Source organism: Mauremys reevesii, linkage group 15 (assembly GCF_016161935.1).
Source record: "Mauremys reevesii isolate NIE-2019 linkage group 15, ASM1616193v1, whole genome shotgun sequence".
Lineage (NCBI taxonomy): Eukaryota > Metazoa > Chordata > Testudines > Geoemydidae > Mauremys > Mauremys reevesii.
Window position 1 is genome coordinate 20,097,828 of NC_052637.1, and position 20,494 is coordinate 20,118,321.

Sequence of the window (20,494 nt, forward strand, 5' to 3'; positions counted from 1 at the left end):
AGCTCCTTCCTCTATTGTTAGCTCTGTAACTGCCTCCAAGTTAGCATGGGTATCACACCTCCAGCTTGCGGTGTAGCCAGACCTGAAGCGCTGAACCTGACGTGTAGGCAGAGGCTCGTGGTCCTGTACTAATGAGAGTGCTGCTGCACAGCCACCACCAGTTCCCTCCAGTACTCCTTGTACCAGGAGTGAGCTCTAAGCCTGGATCTCACCTCTGAGGGTGGTGTCTCCTCGGGCACGTTCATTCTCTGCCCATGCTCCAGCCTTGGGAGTAAGGGGCAGCATGGACGAGGCTTGAGACCTCCCCTGCTTGGTGTCAAACCCCATTCACTACCCATACGCACCAGCGCTCGTCTGTACATGGGCAGCTGTTGGTGTCACACCACCAGCAATTAAACACTCCAGCACCACGAGAACCGACAGATTCTGTTCCTCGGGACTATTTACATCACCCAAGCCACCAAAACACAGTTTGCAAAGATGCCTCTGTCAAACAGAGGAAACAAACTAAGACACAGGATGAAATCTTGCTCCTAACTGGAGCCCTGCAATCATCGCCCTCATGGGATATCCCACACAGGCAGCTCACATGTGCAATTGTATCCATCTTCTCCTAGAAGCTTGTTTGGAATACAGTGATTTCTCAGTGCAAGTCAGAGCAAACCTGCCATGGTTTCATCAGGCCGATACAATTAGACAAACCAAATGGACAATCATTTGGCTACCAGCCATAAGTGCTTGAAAAATTGAGGTACCCGATACCAAGTACGCTGTGAAACAAAGGCATTGAAATGGAGAAGAGTTGCTGTGTAACAAAGACACTGGAATGGAGAAGAGTTGCCTAGCCAAGAATATTTCACTAGCAGGTTAACAATTGCTCAGGATCTTTTGCATAACACCCCAGTGCTCCCTGGGACTACCAGAGGCTGATATCCCCCTGCTTTCCCCTGCCTGCAGCCTGTGCACTCAGAGTGGGGCCTGCCCAGGATCTTGCACTAGCCCATGCTTCACAAGTGGATTTAAAGACAAAGCATGTTTGTTTTTTCAGGATCCTGAGTCCAGGTCCCCATTTGTCTCATTAAGTCCCTGTCAGAGCAAATTCCCTGGGGATCCTGGGCAAGGCTCATGGAATTGTCAGCTGCGGGCTGCCCTTTCCCTATGGAGGTTGACATGGGATGCATGCACATAGCATGGCCTGCAGCTTCATCCCCAGAGCAGCTGCTGATCCTCCTTCCCAGGTAGCAGCGCTCTGTGTGGCTCCTGGAGTAGCCCGCAGTGCCCCATTTTCACGGCATTGATCACCTTCAAAGGTATTAATTACTGTTAAGTACTGGGGAGATGCTGGGGAAGGAAAGGCCTCCCCCCAGAGCCATGTGCACAGCCACTACCTCAGACAGCAGTTACAGAGACTCATCAAGACCCGGGGACATCACTCTGGGGGAGCTGCTGACTGAAAACCCGCTAGTTAAAGCCCTGGCCTCACACTGATGCCACTTAAAGCCCAGCTTTCCAGCTGAGCTGCTAGCCAGTTCTACTGTCTGTTCGTACCCACTCCCTGTGCCCCCCGCTAACCATTGAGTCTGGAAAGCCTCACCCTTTCAGCCCCAAGTCCTCTCCTGTCTGTGGTCTCCAAGGGGAAAAGCTGCTGACATGCTTAAAGCTACCAAAACTACTAGGAAATCTAGGTGCGACAGTGATACAGATCATAACTACTAACACGGAATGCCTAGTGACCAACAGAAAGGGCAGAGGGGAAGCCACAGCAAAGGCATTTGCATCCTAGAGCATTAGGGACAGGAAGAAAGATAAGCACTTCTCCCTCTGCTACAGCCAGACTCAGTCAGACCCCCTGAAAGGTATAGGGTATAGCCTTGCCCCTATTGAGTGACGGCAGGGACTGGAACTGGACAGAAGGCACTGTCACAGCAGAGGCTGTTCATGTGAGTTGCAGGATCAGTGTCTGGGATTCTGCTGCAGCATCTTCCAGAAAGTATCTGGCACCAGCGGAAACTTTGGAAATGCACTGGGCCTTTGCTGCTCCACAGACCCTGCAAGCTACACAAGCATTTGGCTTCTGTTCTTTCCTCCGTGCCCACATGACCACACTGCCCATGTGACCTGAATGCCCCTTGCCAGGGCGGGCTGGGCTGGGAGTGAGTGAGCCTTGGCATGTGGCACTGAGCTAGATGCTCTCTCTCTGCCCCTTCCCGCCCAGACATACAGCAAAGAAATAGATCAAAGGAAGCAATGAAGCAGTTAGGCTCCATGGAGACTCCAGGGCAGCTGGATGTACAAGGCTGAGCCAGGCAGGTCACAGCTCTGCTTTCTTTTAAGCTGCCTGTGCCAGTCTGAGAGCTCCCAGGGATGGTCAGCCTAGGCATTGCTCCCCCTGTCTCCACTCTATATAGGAGGGTACTATGCTAGCTTCCCAAGGTCAGATTCTGCCTCCTTTGCTCACACTGAGCAGAACCTCTCTGAGCCCATTGCTGTCTGTGGGACTCTTGGAGTAGGGCTGGTCTCCTGAGTGTGGGCTGAGGCCAGAGGTGAAAGTAAGCCGGTATGATCTGGTATGGCATACCGGCAAGAGCCAGTACGCTGTGCCACACTGGACTGGCTTCCACGGCGGTGATTTAAAGGGCCCAGAGCTCCAGCTGCTGCGAGGAGCCCCGGGCCCTTTAAAACACTGCTGGAGCTCTGGCAGCTGGGCTCGGGTGGGGATTTAAACGGCCCAGTACTCCTGCCACTGCGGGGAGCCCCAGGCTCTATAAATCTCCGCTGGTGCTCTGGCAGCCAGGCTTAGGCGGGGATTTAAAGGGCCCAGCGCTTCAGCTGCTGTGGGGAGCCCTGGGCCCTTTAAAGCACTGCCAGAGCTCCGGCAGCTGGGTTCAGGAGGGGATTTAAAGGGCCCGGAATTCCAGCCACTGCGGGGATCCTCGGGCCCTTTAGATTCCCGCTGGAGCTCCGGCAGCCGGGTTCCCATAGTGATTTAAAGGGCCCAGGAATCCCTGCAGTGGCCGGAGCGCTGGGCCCTTTAAATCCCCACCCGAGCCCGGCTGCTGGAGCTCTGGGCCCTTAGAGGCAGCTGGGAGCTCCAGGGCCTTTAAATCTTGAAAGGCCTCACCTCTTCTGATTGAGGCCACGCCCCTGCTCAGGATTCAGGCATACCAGTAAGTCCTTTAAGTTACTTTCACCCCTGGCTGAGGCAGAGGCAGAATCAGCCCCCTCCCTAGCAAGCACACGCTTCCCCATGATCATGTGGATGGGTGGAAGAGGTTGTTTAAAGCCTTCACTTAAAGGTTTCTTGAGGGGGTGCATGTGAGAGGGAGAGAGAGAAGACTCAGCACTGCAAGCAGCTTTCAGGAAGGCTCTGCACTGCAGCCCCACAGTAACCCAGCAGTAAGTTCCTGAGCCCAGGGCATCGCCAGCCCAAGGGGATGAGCACTCCCCACCCCCATGGGGTGCAGAGTATTCCTGCATTCAGAGTGTTGGGTGGACGTCCGAATGCCCTTGCTGGGGAGAGGAGACAGGCTTCCCCCAGCTGGCTCCCGGGGCCAAGCCCTGGCTTGCCAACAGAACACTTGCTTTTTTTTTTTTTTTTTTTACCTGAGTTGTCCCTGATGTGGCAGAGGAAATTGCCTCTGAGTTTTTGGTGGCTGCTGGTGATTCTGTCGAGCCCTGCGAATCCTCCCTCCTGGCCTGCTCTGGGGACAGGCCATCATTGCTACTGTCTTCTTCAAAGGCAAAAGCATCAGCTGATTTAGAGAAGCTCCCCTGGGCACCTTAGCAAGTGAAACAAAGGCAATGGGTCAGTGGTGCATAAACAGACAGCCTTAGCAACGTGTGCAATGAACCATCTCAGTGGCTATACCACCCCCCCTACCATACACAAGCCCAGCCCCCAGTACCTGAGTGGGAGCACCTTGAGCACAGCTGAGGAGGGGAGGGGGATTTTGATGGAATGAGCAATAGCCCCTGGGAACAGTGCCCTGATTCCAGTGTGGGCATTTCAGATAATGCTGGCTGTGATATGGAGCTGTATTTTGTGCAGCACCTTTCACACAAGTGTTCTCCTGATTGGCTTTTCAGAAAGAGCTCAGCCATTCAGATGGGAGAACATGGTTTTCAAACATGGGCATCCCATTGAGGTGCCCAAGAAACAACTCCCGGAAAATCATATCAGGTTTTGGTGTCTCTGTGCCCGTTTTATGCCTAGTGCTCTGTACACATCCACCTACAGATCTGGGCTTTCTAGTAAGGGACTCACAGAAGTGCAGCTGAGATCTGAGCTGAGATGGAGAGTCCATGAGGGGAGAGGTCAGGCAAGCTGCTCAGACTGCAGGAGCTCCAGAGGACAGTGCCCTGCAGGCTCATGTAGAGGGACAGGGAAGAGCATCAGAGAAGGCAGTAGGGAGAGATTTTGAAAAACCTGCCCCATTGAAATCTCTACGCTGCAGAGGGATTTTGGCTTATTCTGGTTATCATCCTTTGAACTGATTTTATTTCAGATGTGTCTGTCTGTTTCCCATTTGTATCCATCTGCTCCAGAGCAGGCTGTGGGGATCAGGCCCTGGAAACCTGGGGCATTTCAGTCATTAAGCCCTAATATTTTTCCTCCCAACACGGATGTGCAAAAATATGGTGATCCAGGCTCCTGCTCTCTCATTGGCCTGACTGGGCATGTCTTGGAGGCAGCACACTAGTGAGTGACACTCTCGTGGGCAAATGCAGCACAGTGATTCTGCTCCCCTCTAGTGAATGAGATGATGTTGGCTGAGGGGCTTTAGGGAAAGTGGGGGATCCTAGGAGCTTGGCTAGGCAATTGGAGCCTGGGAAATAGTGTAATAGGCCCCCTACTGTACCCAGTGTAATCCATGGGAGCTGCAGGTATTCAGCACCTCTGCAAATCAGGCTGTGGGGTTCTGAGCCTGAATACACATTGAGGTGCATAATTGCAGAATACGAGTGTGGTGTTCATCTCCAAAAAGCACCGGGACTGCTCGACTCGGGCAATAGCTCGGGGCGGGGGGAGTGTTTCCCACCTTGGGGGTTGGTTTGAATCCAGCGGTATGTGAAACTGTTCCCACCAGAGGGGCTAGCGCCGAGCAGCCTGTGTGATAATAGTGTGTGGGGAGTCCTCTTCCCACTGGACGAATGTCTAAATCACAAAGCCAGTGGCTGCTGTCTGGAGCCTCCACAGAGAAGCCAAGGACCGAATCAAACAAAGGTCTCAAATCTCCAGGCCCCAACCCTCCCCCCCCCCCCCCCGGCTTCTCTGCACAAAGTACAAAGAGTTGGAAGAAATGCTCCAACTGACTAACTGTGCTTCCGGAATCCCAGCAAAGCCTGGTCCAGACACTCCTCCGGAGGATTCCCAGGGCAGTGTCCCACACTCAGATGGACAAGAGCTCTTGACCCCAGGGTTGTGCTGATAAGCAAAGTGCTGAAAAAGCAAGGCTATTTTGCAAGACCCTCGGGAAGGCTTAGGCAGGAGGGTGGGTAACAGAAGGATTACTGCTGCTGCGGTCATACACTGCCCAGTCTTAACATGCAGCTTTGCACTCAGATAGCTCAGGGAAGGAGGAAGGGCTGGGGAAGAGTAATCCACCTGTCCGTGCTCCAAGCCCAGCAGTGTGCAGCAGCTTACTGACACGCTTCGTCGTGTTCTGACCTTTCCCTTCCATTATCGCCCATTCTCTTTGCACAGGGTGTGTTCTCCAGAGGGAGAAAGCAGATGAGAGACCCCATCGTGTGTGGGATAGTTTGCCAAGTCACTGGGAGCTAGCCAGCTAGCCACTAGGGGAGCTCCTGGAGTCTGTGCTCATCTGCCCAAGGCACTTGGTGGGAGGAGATACCACAGGAGCATTGCTAGTTACCATAGTTACGGGTTCCCCAATGCAGAGCTTGGCTAAGTGCTGGGCTATGCACTCTAGTGGTCTGGGGGGATGCTCTCCTAGACATGAGCCGCAGTGCTCCTAGCACCGGGCTTGAAGGGCTCCAGTCCCACTCATGTAGCGGGAGTAACTCACAAGTGGTTTGGTAGGGCTGCCACGGAGTCCAGGGTGCAAATATCCTCAGCACAAGGGCTCCAACTATTGGAACAAACCCCTCAACCGCAGCCTAAGGGCAGCCAAGGAGGGGGATAATGAGGTAACCTTGTCTCAGTGAGCTCCTCTCTCCAGGCCATCCTCTTGCCTGCAGGGCACTGCCCTGGATCTGCCTGCTGCAGCTGCTGCTGTCCCCGTCCAGCAATGGGCTGTGTTCCCCTCCCAAGGCTGCCAGGCGGTGATTTCTAGGCTGCAGACAGTCTGCGCTCCCTCCAGAAGTGCAAGTGCTGCCTGCCTAGCTTCTGCGAGGATCTAATACTCCATTGCACCTGGCTGGCAGCCTGTCTGCACCCTCCCTGTCAGTGCAAGGATTTCTCTGTCACAAGCCTTAAGAACTGATGTGCCTGGGAAGCTGCAGGAGTCAGTAACACCCAGAAACCAAAATCAGCTGTCATGTAACACAGAATGGTTGTTCTAAGCCTGATGAAACCAGCTGCTGGTTCTGGGAAGGCCAGGAAAGGGAGTTTTTCTGGTGGGAACCTGTGGAAGCCAATGGCACCTTTTATTCTTAAGTACCATGGGAGGTCTAGGAAGGATGCACAGGCAAGGGCATGGAGCAGTGTTGCACCAAAATATGCCAAAACATTGCCTCAGGAGCTACAAATACTGTGGGCTTTCTGTGACGCTGAGAGCTGACTCAACAGACAGGGTGTTCAGGTGGTGACAATTGTCTTGGCGCTGCCTTGAGAACTGGGTGACAGCATGGCGGATGGCAAATTATCCACCTTCAGTCTTCCTGCCGTCTGGAGCTTTGAAGGAACCCTATCAAATTCCAGCACGTTACCATCCTTAGCCACAGAGTATCAAAGAATCATAGAAGATTAGGGTTGGAAGAGACCCCAGGAGGTCATCTAGTCCAACCCCCTGCTCAAAGCAGGACCAACCCCAACTAAATCACCCCAGCCAGGGCTTTGTCAAGCCGGGCCTTAAAAATCTCTAAGGAAGATGATTCTACCACCTCCCTAGGTAACCCATTCCAGTGCTGCACCACCCTACTAGTGAAATAGTTTTTCCTAATCGTACAGCTGGGCTGGCAGTTAGGAGGAATTTAAATCCCCTCCAAGAGGAGATAGACACCAAACAAGTGAGCCGAGGGGACCTCAGTCAGGGACAACATGGCATTCCAGAGCATGACTGGAATGTGCTGCCTCTTACTTCACTTCTTGATACCAAGGGTCTGCATGGAGCAGGGAGAGGGGAATGCTCGGCTTATCTCTCTTGCTCTCACAGCAATCTGCAGCTATCCATGTTGTTTCATGATCCCATGCCTCTGCTGTAATCTCAGGCAGGATGGTGTTTGCTTGGGGCTGTTTTTAGTGCACTGGGTATTGTCCTCCTGAGTGCATTGGACAGAGTGATGACAAGGACCTGGTTAAAAAAGGCTATTAGATCACCCCTCAGCTATGTGGAGCACAGGCAGCCTCCTGTTGCTGGGACATTAGGGATCTAGACTGGCTTCAGCACTTTTCTTTCGCCCTGTTGGAGGTGATTAGATGAATATGACAACTATATTTTCCACTGTATAAACATTTAAAATTCCAAGGTTACAATAAGACAATTTTAAACCCCATCATTTTTCTGGTATTGCAAAAACAAAAGACTCAGCGTTTCAGAATAGCAGTGCTCCTCTCTGCTCCGTCTGAGCCTGGGCTGCAGGCCCCAGGGGAATCATGGACCTGGCAAACACACTGTGCTGCTCCTTTGACTTAGGCATTTTGCTACATAAATCTAAAGGCAAGCACTGACATTGTGTCATGCTGCACAGTTCAGTGCTCAGCATTCAAGAACCCCAGAAAGTTTGTTTAAAGATGTGCCCTTGACTCTGCCCCCTTGTGGCTGAACAGCCAACAAAGGGTAGATTGACCCACTGGTTGCTGTGCCCAGGTGGGATTCGCACCCAGAGCAGGCAAACCGTCGCCTGGTTGTTCTGCTGGGGAGGACACCTTAAACTTGGGATGGAGGCTCCTCTGCCCATCAGGGGGAAGCTGCCTAGGAGAGAGGTTAAATCAGTGAATTCCTGGGAACCTTGGCCCCACCTCTCCCAGGGCACTGCCATCCCACTGTCCGAGCTGCACCGGCTAGCTCTAAGCCTTCTTAAAGTAGGGATTGCGGGTACCTTCCACCCCTCTGGGCCTGCTGCAGGAAGACTTGCTGCATCAGGCAGGCCCTCAGCCTGCATTTCTGTGGGCAGGAGCTGAGGCTGGCTAGAGCCCACACTCTTGAATTATGTGGCCATGGATGATTTTTCAAATAATAAGGTATTAATTTCCAGACGCAAGCTGTGATCAGTTGGAGCTAAGGCTGAGAGCACATATTACTAATTTAGGGCAAAACTCTGTTACCAGTACGTTGTAATTATTCTAAAACAAAGTGTTTTAAACCCAGGAAATGCATCGTCCGGGTAATTCTTAATAGAAATTCAAAGATGCTGAGATGTGGCAAAACACAGATAAGGCACCCAAACAACCCAGCTCTGCCCCGTAGTGATGTCATGCAATAATCATAGGTTTATGATTCAAATGTTTTGGTGCTGGTGGGTCCAGACTAGATTAAACTGATTTTTAAGGACACCCCATTGGACTTTTTCATATTTTTACTCTGATGATATCATTGCAGGGCCTGACAAGAGAATGTCTGCTAAGCTTTTGAACAAGGGAAGACATTTTTCATCAGACCATTTAAAACTTTTGGTTGTTAAGCCCTATTTAATTCAAGCCCCTAACAAGCACTTAGGAGAAAAGCTCTCGTTGTTCAAGATTCAGACACACCTGCCCAGTTTATTGTGAGCTCAGAAAGGTCCCATGTCAGGTGTCTGATTCTGAGCTCACATCAGCTTTATGCTCAGCTAACTCCACTTACTCCTGATGTACGCTGGGGTCAGTGAGAAGAGACTCAGGCCCACATTGGCTCATCTGTGGTAGAAAAACCTTTGAAATCCCAGACATTCCACAAGCAGAAAATGCTGGGAAGAAAAACCTTGCAGGCCCTCTTGGTGCATCACAAAAAGGCACAGGGCACAAAGCCAAGTTCTTGTCCATTGTCAGTTACCTTTAAGGCCTGAGATCATTGTACGCTCTTGTGTTGCTTGGTGGGCGAGGGAGGAGCCAGGAACTGAGCAAAGTCTGAACACAGCCTCTGACCCAGGTTTCCAAGCCACCCTCCCTCATGCTGGCGGGGGGTTCCCTGCAGTCCATGCTCCCCAGGTAGGTTAGTGTGCACATCCCAATGACCAGGCCATGACCAGGATGCCTTTTGCAAGTGTGCCTACCATAGGCTGTCTTCCAGTTGGGCAAAGGCCCTAACCCTCCTCGAGCACTCTTCCCCCAGCAACCTTCCAGCCTCCAAACCTCAGCTCTTTCTGACACAGCGGCATTCAAAGACATGGCTCTGGAGTTTTTATAAAGTAGGAAATGTATTTTTCCACTCTTCCATCATTTAAAAATGGCTGACGAGATTTTGCTTAAACTCCCCTTAAAAAAAGAAAGACCCTTCAGGCAGGCACCCGGCTTGGAACATTTCAGGCTAGTGTATTGAAAAGTTACAAGCATGAGAAATCAGGGTGTGACACTGGACCCTGAACTATAGTGATGTGACCCGTGCAACGCTGGGCCTTAAAGGTGTCAAATATGCCAAGACCAGAACAGTGACAATAGCAGGGGCCAAGAAAGGAAACCGCTGCACACGACAGCATGGGAAATCTGCAGGCTTCACTCTGCTTGACAGTGCTCTGCCGAGTTGGCTCACCATGGGATGGAATAGCTCAGGTTCTACATGCTGGGTTCTTATTCGAACCAAGAGTCAAAGGGCTTCCTGTTTCTCACACCACGTCCTGTGTCATTCTAAAGTCAGTATTGCCAAAGGGTCTAAGTTCCTGGTGAGCAGAGCCCCTGCCACTGGCTCCAGCTCACCCTGAGCACTAACCGGGGCACTGAACGCCCTCACTGGGCTGCACACGTAACTGGCATGCCAGTGGAAATAATCTGTTACAATTAGGGACTGAGTATTATTGAACAAGGAATTTGGGCTGCATGGGACCAGCTCTCAGGGACACTTTCAAGTCAACGGCAAGACTGTTATTGACTAGCAGAGCTGGATCAGACCCTCCATGGATGGGCCTGGCTTGGGTACAGATGAGCCTTCTTGGCCTGTCACTGCTGGGTCTCTCGTTTCTCTCTTCCAGATACTTCCTGTATTGGGAGTGATTCTGGCAGGATTGAAAGTGCCTTTTCATTTGGGTGTCTGGAACAGTACCAGCCCCATGCAGAAATACTAACAGAGAGCATGGCTAAGCTGGGCTCCATTCCCTCCCACAGGTGCTATCTGTAGGCTGACAGGGTAGTAGCAGTCCTGACTCTGCAGCTGCTTGAGCTCTGCAACCTGCATTTCCTAGCCAGTGCCAGGCTCCCTGGGGCTGTGGAAAGTGGCCCTGTACATTTCACTCAGAAAGGGCTCAGCCTTGAAGTGGGCTTTATCCCCTTGGCGAGTCAGCATGGCAGCTTAGTGTGCCAGAGCGAGCAGTCCAGGCCCTAACTCAGGGGTCGGCAACCTCTGGCACGTGGCTCACCAGGGTAAGCACCCTGGCGGGCTGGGCCAGTTTGTTTACCTGCGCAGGCGAGGGATGTGCTGGCTGCAGCTTCCTGCAACCCACATTGGCCTGGGATGGCAAACCGCGGCCAATGGGAGCTACAGTCTGCCGAACTTGCCAACGTGGCAGGTAAACAAACTGGCCCAGCCTGCCAGGGTGCTTACCCTGGCAAGCCGCGTGCCAGAGGTTGCTGACCCCTGCCCTAACTGCACAGCCTGGGCTAGCCCTTACCAAGACCCCAGGGTGACAAGCTGTGTGTCTCAGGTGAGCCAGGAGGTGCAGGGGGGAGTGTCTCCAGCATCCTGAAGAGAGGACGCCCCTTGTGTTCACTAACGTGAGTCCTGTGGCCTCTGCGTCAGAGAACAGCCCCAGCCTGGCTGCTGTCTTCTGGGGCACTGCTGAAATGCAGTGCAAACACACAGGGCCTGACTCATCCCTTCCTGGGGCATTGAGGCCGTTTACACCAGTGCAGAGTGAGTGCAAAGCACCACCTTTCTGATTGGGGACTGTTTTACACCCACTTTGCACAAGTCTAAGGGCAGATCTTCACTACCCACCGGATTGGCAGGTAGTGATCGATCTATCGGGGTCGATTTATTGCATCTAGTGTAGCCGCAATAAAATCGATCCCTGATCGCACTCCCCATCGACTCCGGAACTCCAGCTCGCGAGAGGCGGAAGCGGAGCCGACAGGGGAGCAGCAGTGGTCAACTCGCCACCGTCCTCACGGCCAGGTAAGCTGACCTAAGATACGCCGACTTCAGCTACGCTATTCGCATCTTAGGTCGACCCCCCGCTAGTGTAGACCTGGGCTAAGTGGAATGACACACCAGGGAGAGGCAGGGGGTACCAGGCCCACATGGTACACACAGCACGACCCCTCATCCCCATCACCAGGCATACTCATTCTTCCAGCCCTCCTGGCCACTGCCTGGCACTTCAGGCAGAGGCATAAAACCAACCAGCCAACCAAGTAGCTGTGCACTAATGCAGTGGGGGTGCCTCCCAAGCCCTGACTGATTCCTTACCCCAGCGGTCCCCTGGCTGCGCAAAGAAGGGAACTGGACTCTGCTTCGGGCAAGTGAGGTGAAGGGATGGTAGGAAGAGACTGGGCATGCTGAGGCCTTTCAGCTCTGGCTGATGGAAGCTGTGCCTTCGTCTTGGTCCTTAGCTAGAGGGTAGGATTTGAGTTGTGATGCCTAACATATGTGGAGGGGAAGCTGACTGCACAGGGGGGTGACTGAAAATGTTAGCCTCTTACCAAGGCAACTTAATGGGAGACATTTCTGGGAGGAGTTGACAGCTTCCTTTCTCCTCTTAGACCTGGTGAGGAGAATATATGCGCTGCTGGTTGAGGCTGCTTTCAGTGAAAATAATATGGACTGACTTAGGTTCTGTTATGGCTCTTAACTTTATACTGGTAATTTCCTGCCAGACTCATATCTAAGTACTGCACTATATGTATCAGTGTCCTTATCAATCTGTGCTGTACACACACATGCGATACCAGACGTGCTTCTCTCGTGACCTACCTTTTATTGCCTCTTTCACAGCTGAGTCAACAGGAATAATATTCTTCTCCACCAGCTCCAAAGGACCTGGTCTGAGAGCAATTTTTTCATTGAGATCATCTGCAAGTCGGGCTCTTTTCAGCTTCATCTGAGTAGCTTGAATGGACCCCTCTGCAGCTGAGTCTAAAAGGCCAAAATTGAAAGCATCAGTTCCAGGTCCCGCTGAACCTGTGCTCTAGATACAGAATGCTCAGTGATAACGAGATTTCCCTTCCGGGATCACGGTCAAAACAAAACACATTTCAGGTTAGAGCAGTAAATGGCGAGAGATCACTTCTGAGCCTGGAACGCTGGCTGTTAGACTAATCCCTAGACATAGGACTGTGTGTGGGATGGATTGTGGGTCTCCACATGGTTCTCAATGGTTCCCAGGTCAGAATTCTCAGTTATCAAGTAAAAGATTCTCCCCCCTCCCCCCGCCCCCAGATTCCAGCTGTGCAAACTCAGCCTGGGACCCTAGAGTTATGCTGGGTTCTGTCTGATCAATAAACAGTCTGCAGTGAAACTTAGTTAAAAATTGTGTGGGTGATGCAGGAGCAGAATAGACTCCAGCTCCTCTCCCCAAGCTGGACTGGCTCTGCCAGCTAACGGGAACAGACTCTAGCTCCTTGGATGCTGAAATATTAGAGTGTGTAGAAAGAACCATAAAAATGATTCAAAGGCTGGAGAGAATCATGCTGTACAGGGAGAGATGTACAGAGCTCAGTCTGTTCAGTTTATCAGAAAGAAGATTGAAAGTAACTTGATTACAGTGGAGAAGTACCATCGTGGGTACTATGAAAATGCTGGACACTAAAGGGCTCTTATTCTAGCAGAGAAAAGTGAAACAGTCACAAACGGCTGAAGTTTTAGCCAGATAAATTCAAACTGGAAATAAGGCATAAATTGTTAACAGGGAGGGTGATTAACCATAGGAACAAAATCCCAATGGAAGTGGTGGATTCTCCATCGCTTGCTGTCTTCAAATCCAGACTGGATGCTTTTCTGGAAGGCACAAATTTTGCTTTAGTCTAACACAAGTTGTTGGCTTAATACAGAGGTAACAGGGTAAAATGTAATGGCCTGTGTTATGCAGGAGGTCAGAGTAGATGATATAATGGTCCCTTCTGGCCTTAAACTCTATGAAACAATGACTCTCTGAGTCCTCTCCCAGAGCTGGATGGGCTCTGGAAGGTTGACAGGAAAAAAAGGCAGAATTTACTGGTTATACTTTATCCTAAGGCTCCCCTGATAAATGGTTTATAAAGAGTTGGTAAATGATTACTAGAGATTTTTAATAAGTAATTAATCAATTTTTATAGATTTGTTATTATAGATTGTCACCAAGTCCAACAAGTCAATAGATTGCTTATCACCATGACGTTAACATCTTCTACCATCCCTAAACACATACTACTACTGTCTGCAACATGCTTATATCTATTGAACACTTACTAAGCCTTTACAAACCATTTATAAATGGGCCCTTAATATAAAGTGTGACCAACCTGCTGTAGTCAGTAAAGTCAGGGGACCTCTCTGGACCGGAAGGTACCACCGCACATCCTTATGGTTCCGAATACAACTACTCTTTGAAGAAATTCAGGCTGTGGAAAACACAAGCCTCAAAGTCTCAGCAGTGTGCTGTAAAGCCTGTTACGGACCTGATGGGACATTTGAATTCTTGCTATCCTGTGAGTGGTCATTCACCCCAATCATCCCCATTTGTCCTTATGAAAGTCTCTTAGCAGCTGTTCTACTCTGCAAAGCTTCTACTCTCCCAGATTAATTCAGATAAAGGTAGGGTGCGAATTGACTCCCAGGAGCTGTTCCAGAATAACATGGTAGGTCCTCTAATGTCCCTGAGCATTTTACAGTCACTATCACCATCCTGGTCAGGTGGTCGATACTATATCCCTACTGCTATATTCTTATTATTCAAGCATGGAATTACTATCCATAGAGATTCTATTGTACAGTTTGGTTCATTTAAGGTTTTTACTTCATTTGACTCTACGCTTTCTTTCACATGTAGGCCACTCCCCCACCAGCATGATCTATTCTGTCTTTCTGATATATTTTGTACTCTGGCATTACAGTGTCCCATTGATTATCCCCATTCCACCAAGTTTCTGTGATGCCTGTTATATCAATATCCTCATTTAATATGAGGCACTCTAGCTCACTCATCTTATTATTTAGACTTTTAGCATTTGTATATAAGCACTTAAAAAATTGTCACTTTTTAACTGTCTCCCATTACGTGATGTAATTGAATGGGACTCTTTTTCATTTGACTGTTTCTCATCAGATCATTTGACTGTTTCTCATCAGATCAGTATTTCCATTAATAGATCCTCCCTAAGGGATGTCTCTGTCCGAAAAATGTGCTCCTCTGCACCTGTCAGCTTCCCCCCAGCCCTTAGTTTAAAAACAGCTCTATGACCTTTTTAATTTTAAGTGCCAGCAATCTGGTTCCATTTTGGTTTAGGTGAAGCCCATCCTTCCTGTATAGGCTCCCCCTTTCCCAAAAGGTTCCCCAGTTCCTAATAAATCTAAACTTCTCCTCCCTACACCATCATCTCTCATCCACGCATTGAGATCCTGCAGTCCTACCAGTCTAAGTGGCCCTGCACGTAGAACTGCAAGCATTTCAGAGAATGCTACCATGGAGGTCCTGGACTTCAATCTCTTCCCTAGAAGCCTGAATTTGGCCTCCAGGACCTTTCTCCTATCCTTCCCTATATCACTGGTGCCTACATATACCACAACCACCGGCTCCTCCCCAGCACTACACATAAGTCTATCCAGGGGTGAAAGTAACTTACAGGAGTTACCGGTACTGCCGGAGTCCTGAGGGGGGCGTGGCCTCACCCAGAAGAGGCGTGGTCAATCAAGATTTAAGGGGTCTGGGGCACCAGCTGTGGCTGGGAGAACCAGGGCCTTTAAATCAACCAGGGGCTCCCAGCTGAAGAGGTGGCTGGGAGCCCCCCCTCCCGGCTCAGGGGCAAATTAAAGGGCCCAGGGCTCCTGCCGCCTGGAACCCCGAGCTTTGTGGGGCTGGGGCAGGGATTTAAAGGGCCCAGAGCTCCTGCCACTGAGGGGAGCCCAGATCCCTTTAAATCCTGGCCCCAGCCCCACTGCCAGAGCTGTGGCCGGGATTCAAAGGGCTCTGGGCTGCCCACAGCCGCGGGCAGCCCAGAGCCCTTTCAATCCCCGTGGAAGCCAGTGCAGTCCAGCACGGCATACTGGCTCTTGCTGGTACGCCGTACCGGACCAGACTGGCTTACTTTCACCTCTGAGTCTATCTAGATGTCTTGAGAGATCTGCAACCTTCGCACCCAGTAGGCAAGTCACCATGTGATTCTCCCAGTCATCACAAAACCAGCTATCTATGTTCCTAATGATTGAATCCTTCTGATGGACCTGGTGCCAGCCACTGTGACACAGGATGCTGAGCTAGATGGACCTCAGGTCTGATCCAGGCTGCCAATGCCTATTTATGGATGATGAGAGCTGCATTGGGCACAACATGAAATACCTTGTGCTACAAGCCCTTTACATAGTCTGATTGCCATCAAAATCTGGGGCAAAGTAACCCTAAAAGTGCATCTTGCAGAGAAACAGGAAAGCAACAGAGGATTTGGGGCCGCAAGAGATGAAAGGTTGGAGAAATCTACAAATATGTGAGGAACAGCTCATCCAGTCTTACCTTGTAAAATGTGCATATTGACCCGGTCTGATTGCTCAGGCCTGCTTCTGATCTTGTGCTTTAGGTAATCCTCAGTCTGCAGAACAGAAATACAGAGAATGTTAGATCACCAGCTCCAGCTCTGGCTCTTTCTGCTCAGCTATTGGAATTGTTCGTGTTTTCGTAGGAAGGGGGAATAACTGCTTTTCTCCACCGAGTGAGCTGTTAAGTGGTACCTTATTCACCCAAGTATTAGCCAGCACTCAGACAAGAGATGCCCAATGAGACAAAGTGATGCTCTTGGAATCAATGTTGACAATTCGGCAGATGGCCCTTGTAAGGTGTGTCCTTTTAAGCCTCCAGAGAGCTGTACCTCAAGACCCCAAGCATTGCTGGTGCCCAAGCTGTTCTGACAGTATGTGAAGTCTGCTGGAGCCCTGTTCACCGAGTGTGAGGACTATTCACCGGTGAGTGCCTGGAACTACCCCCACAAGACAGCACAGCATGTTTCCTTTGGAGTTGGTTCTAAATCAACACCCCAGCATGGTGCGAGAGGATGCTATGCTGCTGGAAATGGCAGCTTTTGGATGAGATGTAAAACTAGGAGCCTGACCCTCTGTACCAATTCTCTGACACTGTTTGCAAGACAGAGCTATATTGGCTATTGCAGTGCTGATAATGACACTTTGCCTTTCTAAATCCCCCACAGTTTCCAGAGTACTCTGCACTTCCTGATGTAAGCTGCTAGGTCTTGTTGCTCTGCACTTAACTGCTGAATTCCACTTTGTGAATGGCCGTGGCTGACAAAGTCATGCTCTCATCTTAGATATAAAGGTGATAAATGCCTTAGAAATAGATAGACAAGGTAGGTGAGGCAACATCTTTTATTGGAGCAATTCCTGCTTCACCTACCTTGTCTCTCTCTCATATCTTGGGACCAACATGGCTACAACAACACTTAGAAATAGGTTTGTAGATAGATACTGATATACAGTGAGACCTTCACTGGGGACAGCACTTAGTAAACAAACATCGTAGCTCAAGTGACAAATTAGTATTATTGGAATGCCCAGAAAATGCCAGATCCTTTCTAAATAGAGAAGAAATGATGTCTGCCAAATGAGCTATCAATATAAAGGCAAATGGAAAGGGTACAGCAGATGCACAGGCATATTAGCAAATACACATCTACTCACACATATGCTTAATTGTATTATTACAGTAGGAAATATCAGTTATACTCAAGTTACCCCTTCACCTTGTCATTGTCATTCAATTGACCTTCAGATGTAGCCAATAGAGTTCTATCTGACAATCAGTTAAAGGCCATTCCACTACTCAACAGAGTTTACCAACTACAAATATCTGGATATCAATGAAAGAAACTTTAAAAGTAAAAGCAGGTGAACTAAAATGTCCAACATTGCAAGAGGATTGTGATGTAAGTGGCATTTCTGTTTAACAGGGTGGAAAGACAATAATCAATGGGATACTGTAATACCTGGTTATAAACTATACAGGAAGGATTGATTAGGTCAGAGAGATGGGGGAGTCCCACTATCTGAAAGATTCCATGGAACCTAGTGAGAGACCAGCTCTGCGTAGAGAGGACCACACAGTTGAATCTGTGGAGATCCAAGTCTCAAATAATAGGAATACAAATATATGAGTGAAATGATACTCCCAGTCTCCAGTTAAAGAAAATGCTATTGAATGAACAGTGAGGAGGGAGACAAAAGTAAAAACTACACCTACAAAAAGAGTTATAATGGATATCTCTTAGTACCCGCATAAAAACGTATCAAATGTCACTTCAGGCCAGATTTTCAAAGGTATTTAGGTGCCTAAAGATGCAGATAGGTGCCAGGTGGGATTGTCAAAAGCAGCTAAGCAGGTTAGATGCCTAGCTCCCTTTGAAGTCAAGGACAGTTAGACACCTACTCTCTTTTGAAATTCCTACTAGGAACTTATCGGCATCTTTAGACATCTAAATGTCTTTGAAAATCTGGCCTTTCGGGTCCACATGTAGAGAAGCAATTTCTTGGCACCTTAGTGAGAGAACACAAGAGGCAAGACTATGCTAAACTTAGTCCTAAGTAACATAGAGGTAAGTTCCAGAAGCAGCTAGAGTTGAGTTGCCAAGTGATAGTGACTATAAAATATAATTAAATTCACCACCATTGAGGGAGGATTAGAAACAGTCTAAAAGGCAGAAATCAGTCCAGAGGAAGAAAGAGTCAATTTGCAATATAGCAAAAGGTAAACGGTGAGATGCCACAAAGTTCTGTGCTAGGATGGTGTTATTTCAGGTACTGATTAGTACTCTGAAAAAGGGGAGGGGGGAGCAGTGAGGTGGAAAAAGCTTCAGATGGCACAATGTTATTTAGGTCAGTTAAGATTAGAGCAGGCTGTGAGGAACTTCAGAGGGACTTAACCACGCTGGGTGACTGGGTAGCAAGAATGCAGATGAAATTCAGTGTTGACAAAGACAGTGTAATGCACATTGGAAAGAAGAATTTACACTGATCCTACTAGGTTCTAAATTAATTGGAACCACTCAGGGAAAACATTTCGGTGTCACTGTGGGCAGCTTAATGATATCTTCTCAGTGTGCAGAGATGGTCAAAAACCCCAATAATAACATTAAAAAACACAAGAAATGGGATGGAGAAAACACTGAACAGAATTATGCAGTTCTATAAATACATGGTAGGTCCTCTCCTGAAATCACGTATTAAATTCTGGTCACTCCATCTAACAACATGTCTAGCAGAAAGAGAGATGTTCAGAGACAGGCAATGAGGATGATGAGAGGTATGGAAAGACTTTCTTATCAGGTGAGAGTGAAAAGAACAGGACTGTTTAGTTTAGAGGGGAGATAAAAAGAGGTCATATGAGCTAGTGAGTGGTATAGGGAATGAATGGCGTCTCATAACTCAAGAACAAGGGGAGGCCAGCAAATTCAAAACTAATAAAAGGAAATGTTTTTCTACATAATGCATTGCTAACCCGTGGAACTCTCTGCGACAAGATATTGTGACAGATATGGCAATTTCTTGCAATATCCTTGAAAAATCTTATTGAATTAAGTTTAAGTATCTTGGATTCCATTGTATTAAAAATTTAAAGTTTATGTATTATTGTGGAATTGTATGTGACGCCTCTAGAGGGGAGACATGGCCAATATAAACCCTGGGAAGTGTTAAGAGTCAGACAAGAATGAACTTTCAGGACAAGCAAAGTTAAGTGTGTTTCCCAGAAAATCTCTAGGGGGAGATGAATGCAAATGTACCACACCCCCCAGTTGTGCAAAAATCCAGCCTTTTGAAGCTATGCCCTGTGGAAAGAATCATTACGTGCTGATTACCTGTTCCTGGAATTTAAGGCTCAAAGGCCAAAGCTGTGTAATGGAGAGATGCACAGATTCTTAGGTTTGCTTGTTCTGGGCTAACAGCTGTTTTGAACTAATAACCACAGAAAACTCTTGTTGGTGTTTGAACTACTGACTCCTACCAGAGTCCTTGTTGGAGTGGGGGTGACCTCTGATAAGCTTACTAGCATGTGTGTAGGGTTTTTTATTGTTTGTAATATGTTCTCTGTATACTGCTTTCACCTTAGGAAGAAATGTGTGCTTAGAAAGGGCTGTATGATGACTTTTAACCGTGGCAATTATGCTGTTTATAGCCTCTGAGAAAGGAAAGCAAAGCTGGCCTGCCTAGGCCACCTGACTTGCTGGGGAACTCATGATGAAGGCAGGGAACTGTGCAGCTGGAAAACCCCCAGTTAGGAGGGAGAGAAATGTGGGTCTCTGCCCGGTAGAAGTGACAGCTGTGGAGCTGGGAGCCTAAAAGTAAGTGCCTGTGGTGGGCCACAGAGGGGCAATACAGGTGCAGATATTGCTGACTGCAAGAGCTTCCAAAAGAGGATTCCAAAATGGATGAGGCATTATATGAGTGATAAGAACACTCAGTTACATTACATTGGAGAAATGTATCTGTGGTACCCGCATAATAACATAATACTTCAAAGATCTGACTAATCCTATTACCTCCCCATGATTTCTCCCATGCTACCTGTGATGCATGGAGGAATCCCTTAGTCAAATTTTATAAAGCCATCACCAAGTCCCTCCTCAAAACTTACCTCTTCCATAATGCATGCGGTAAACTGCAAGCTGAGCACAGCTAGATAGGTGCTAAATTGAGTTTACTGCTCCTGACTGGCTAAGAATTTGGAACATCCTATTAGTTTTGCTAGTCTGTCTCCTTCATTCCCCACTCTGTGATTTGTGTTAACCTCCTGTTATGCCTTCAAGTTCAGAGCACAAACTGACTGACATTGGGAAGAAACTTTCCCTGTGTAACTTATTCCAGAATTGTCCTTCCTCTGAAGCATCTAATACTGGCCACTGTGAAAGAAAACATATCAGACTAGATGGGTGGCAGATCCGATCCTGTACAGCATTCCTATGAATCCATGTTTCTTTGGTGCCTTGATTTGTTTAAGTGGTGTCACTGTGTCACTATATACTGTGTGTATAGTTCTGTGAGATCCTGTGCTCTGA

The 20,494-nt window shown here is 48.8% G+C and overlaps 1 protein-coding gene across 11 annotated transcripts in view; it reads right to left on the reverse strand.

Moving 5' to 3' along the window:
- MYOCD (myocardin) overlaps positions 1-20,494 on the reverse strand; it is an 89,449-nt gene that overhangs the window by 22,936 nt on the left and 46,019 nt on the right. For all 11 annotated transcript variants that reach the window (XM_039502112.1, XM_039502111.1, XM_039502110.1 and 8 more), the window contains 3 exons: positions 15,952-16,027; positions 12,222-12,383; positions 3,604-3,779 (listed from right to left, as the gene is read on the reverse strand). In XM_039502112.1, coding sequence (XP_039358046.1) covers positions 3,604-3,779; positions 12,222-12,383; positions 15,952-16,027 — 414 coding nt within the window. The remainder of the gene's footprint in view (positions 1-3,603; positions 3,780-12,221; positions 12,384-15,951; positions 16,028-20,494) is intronic.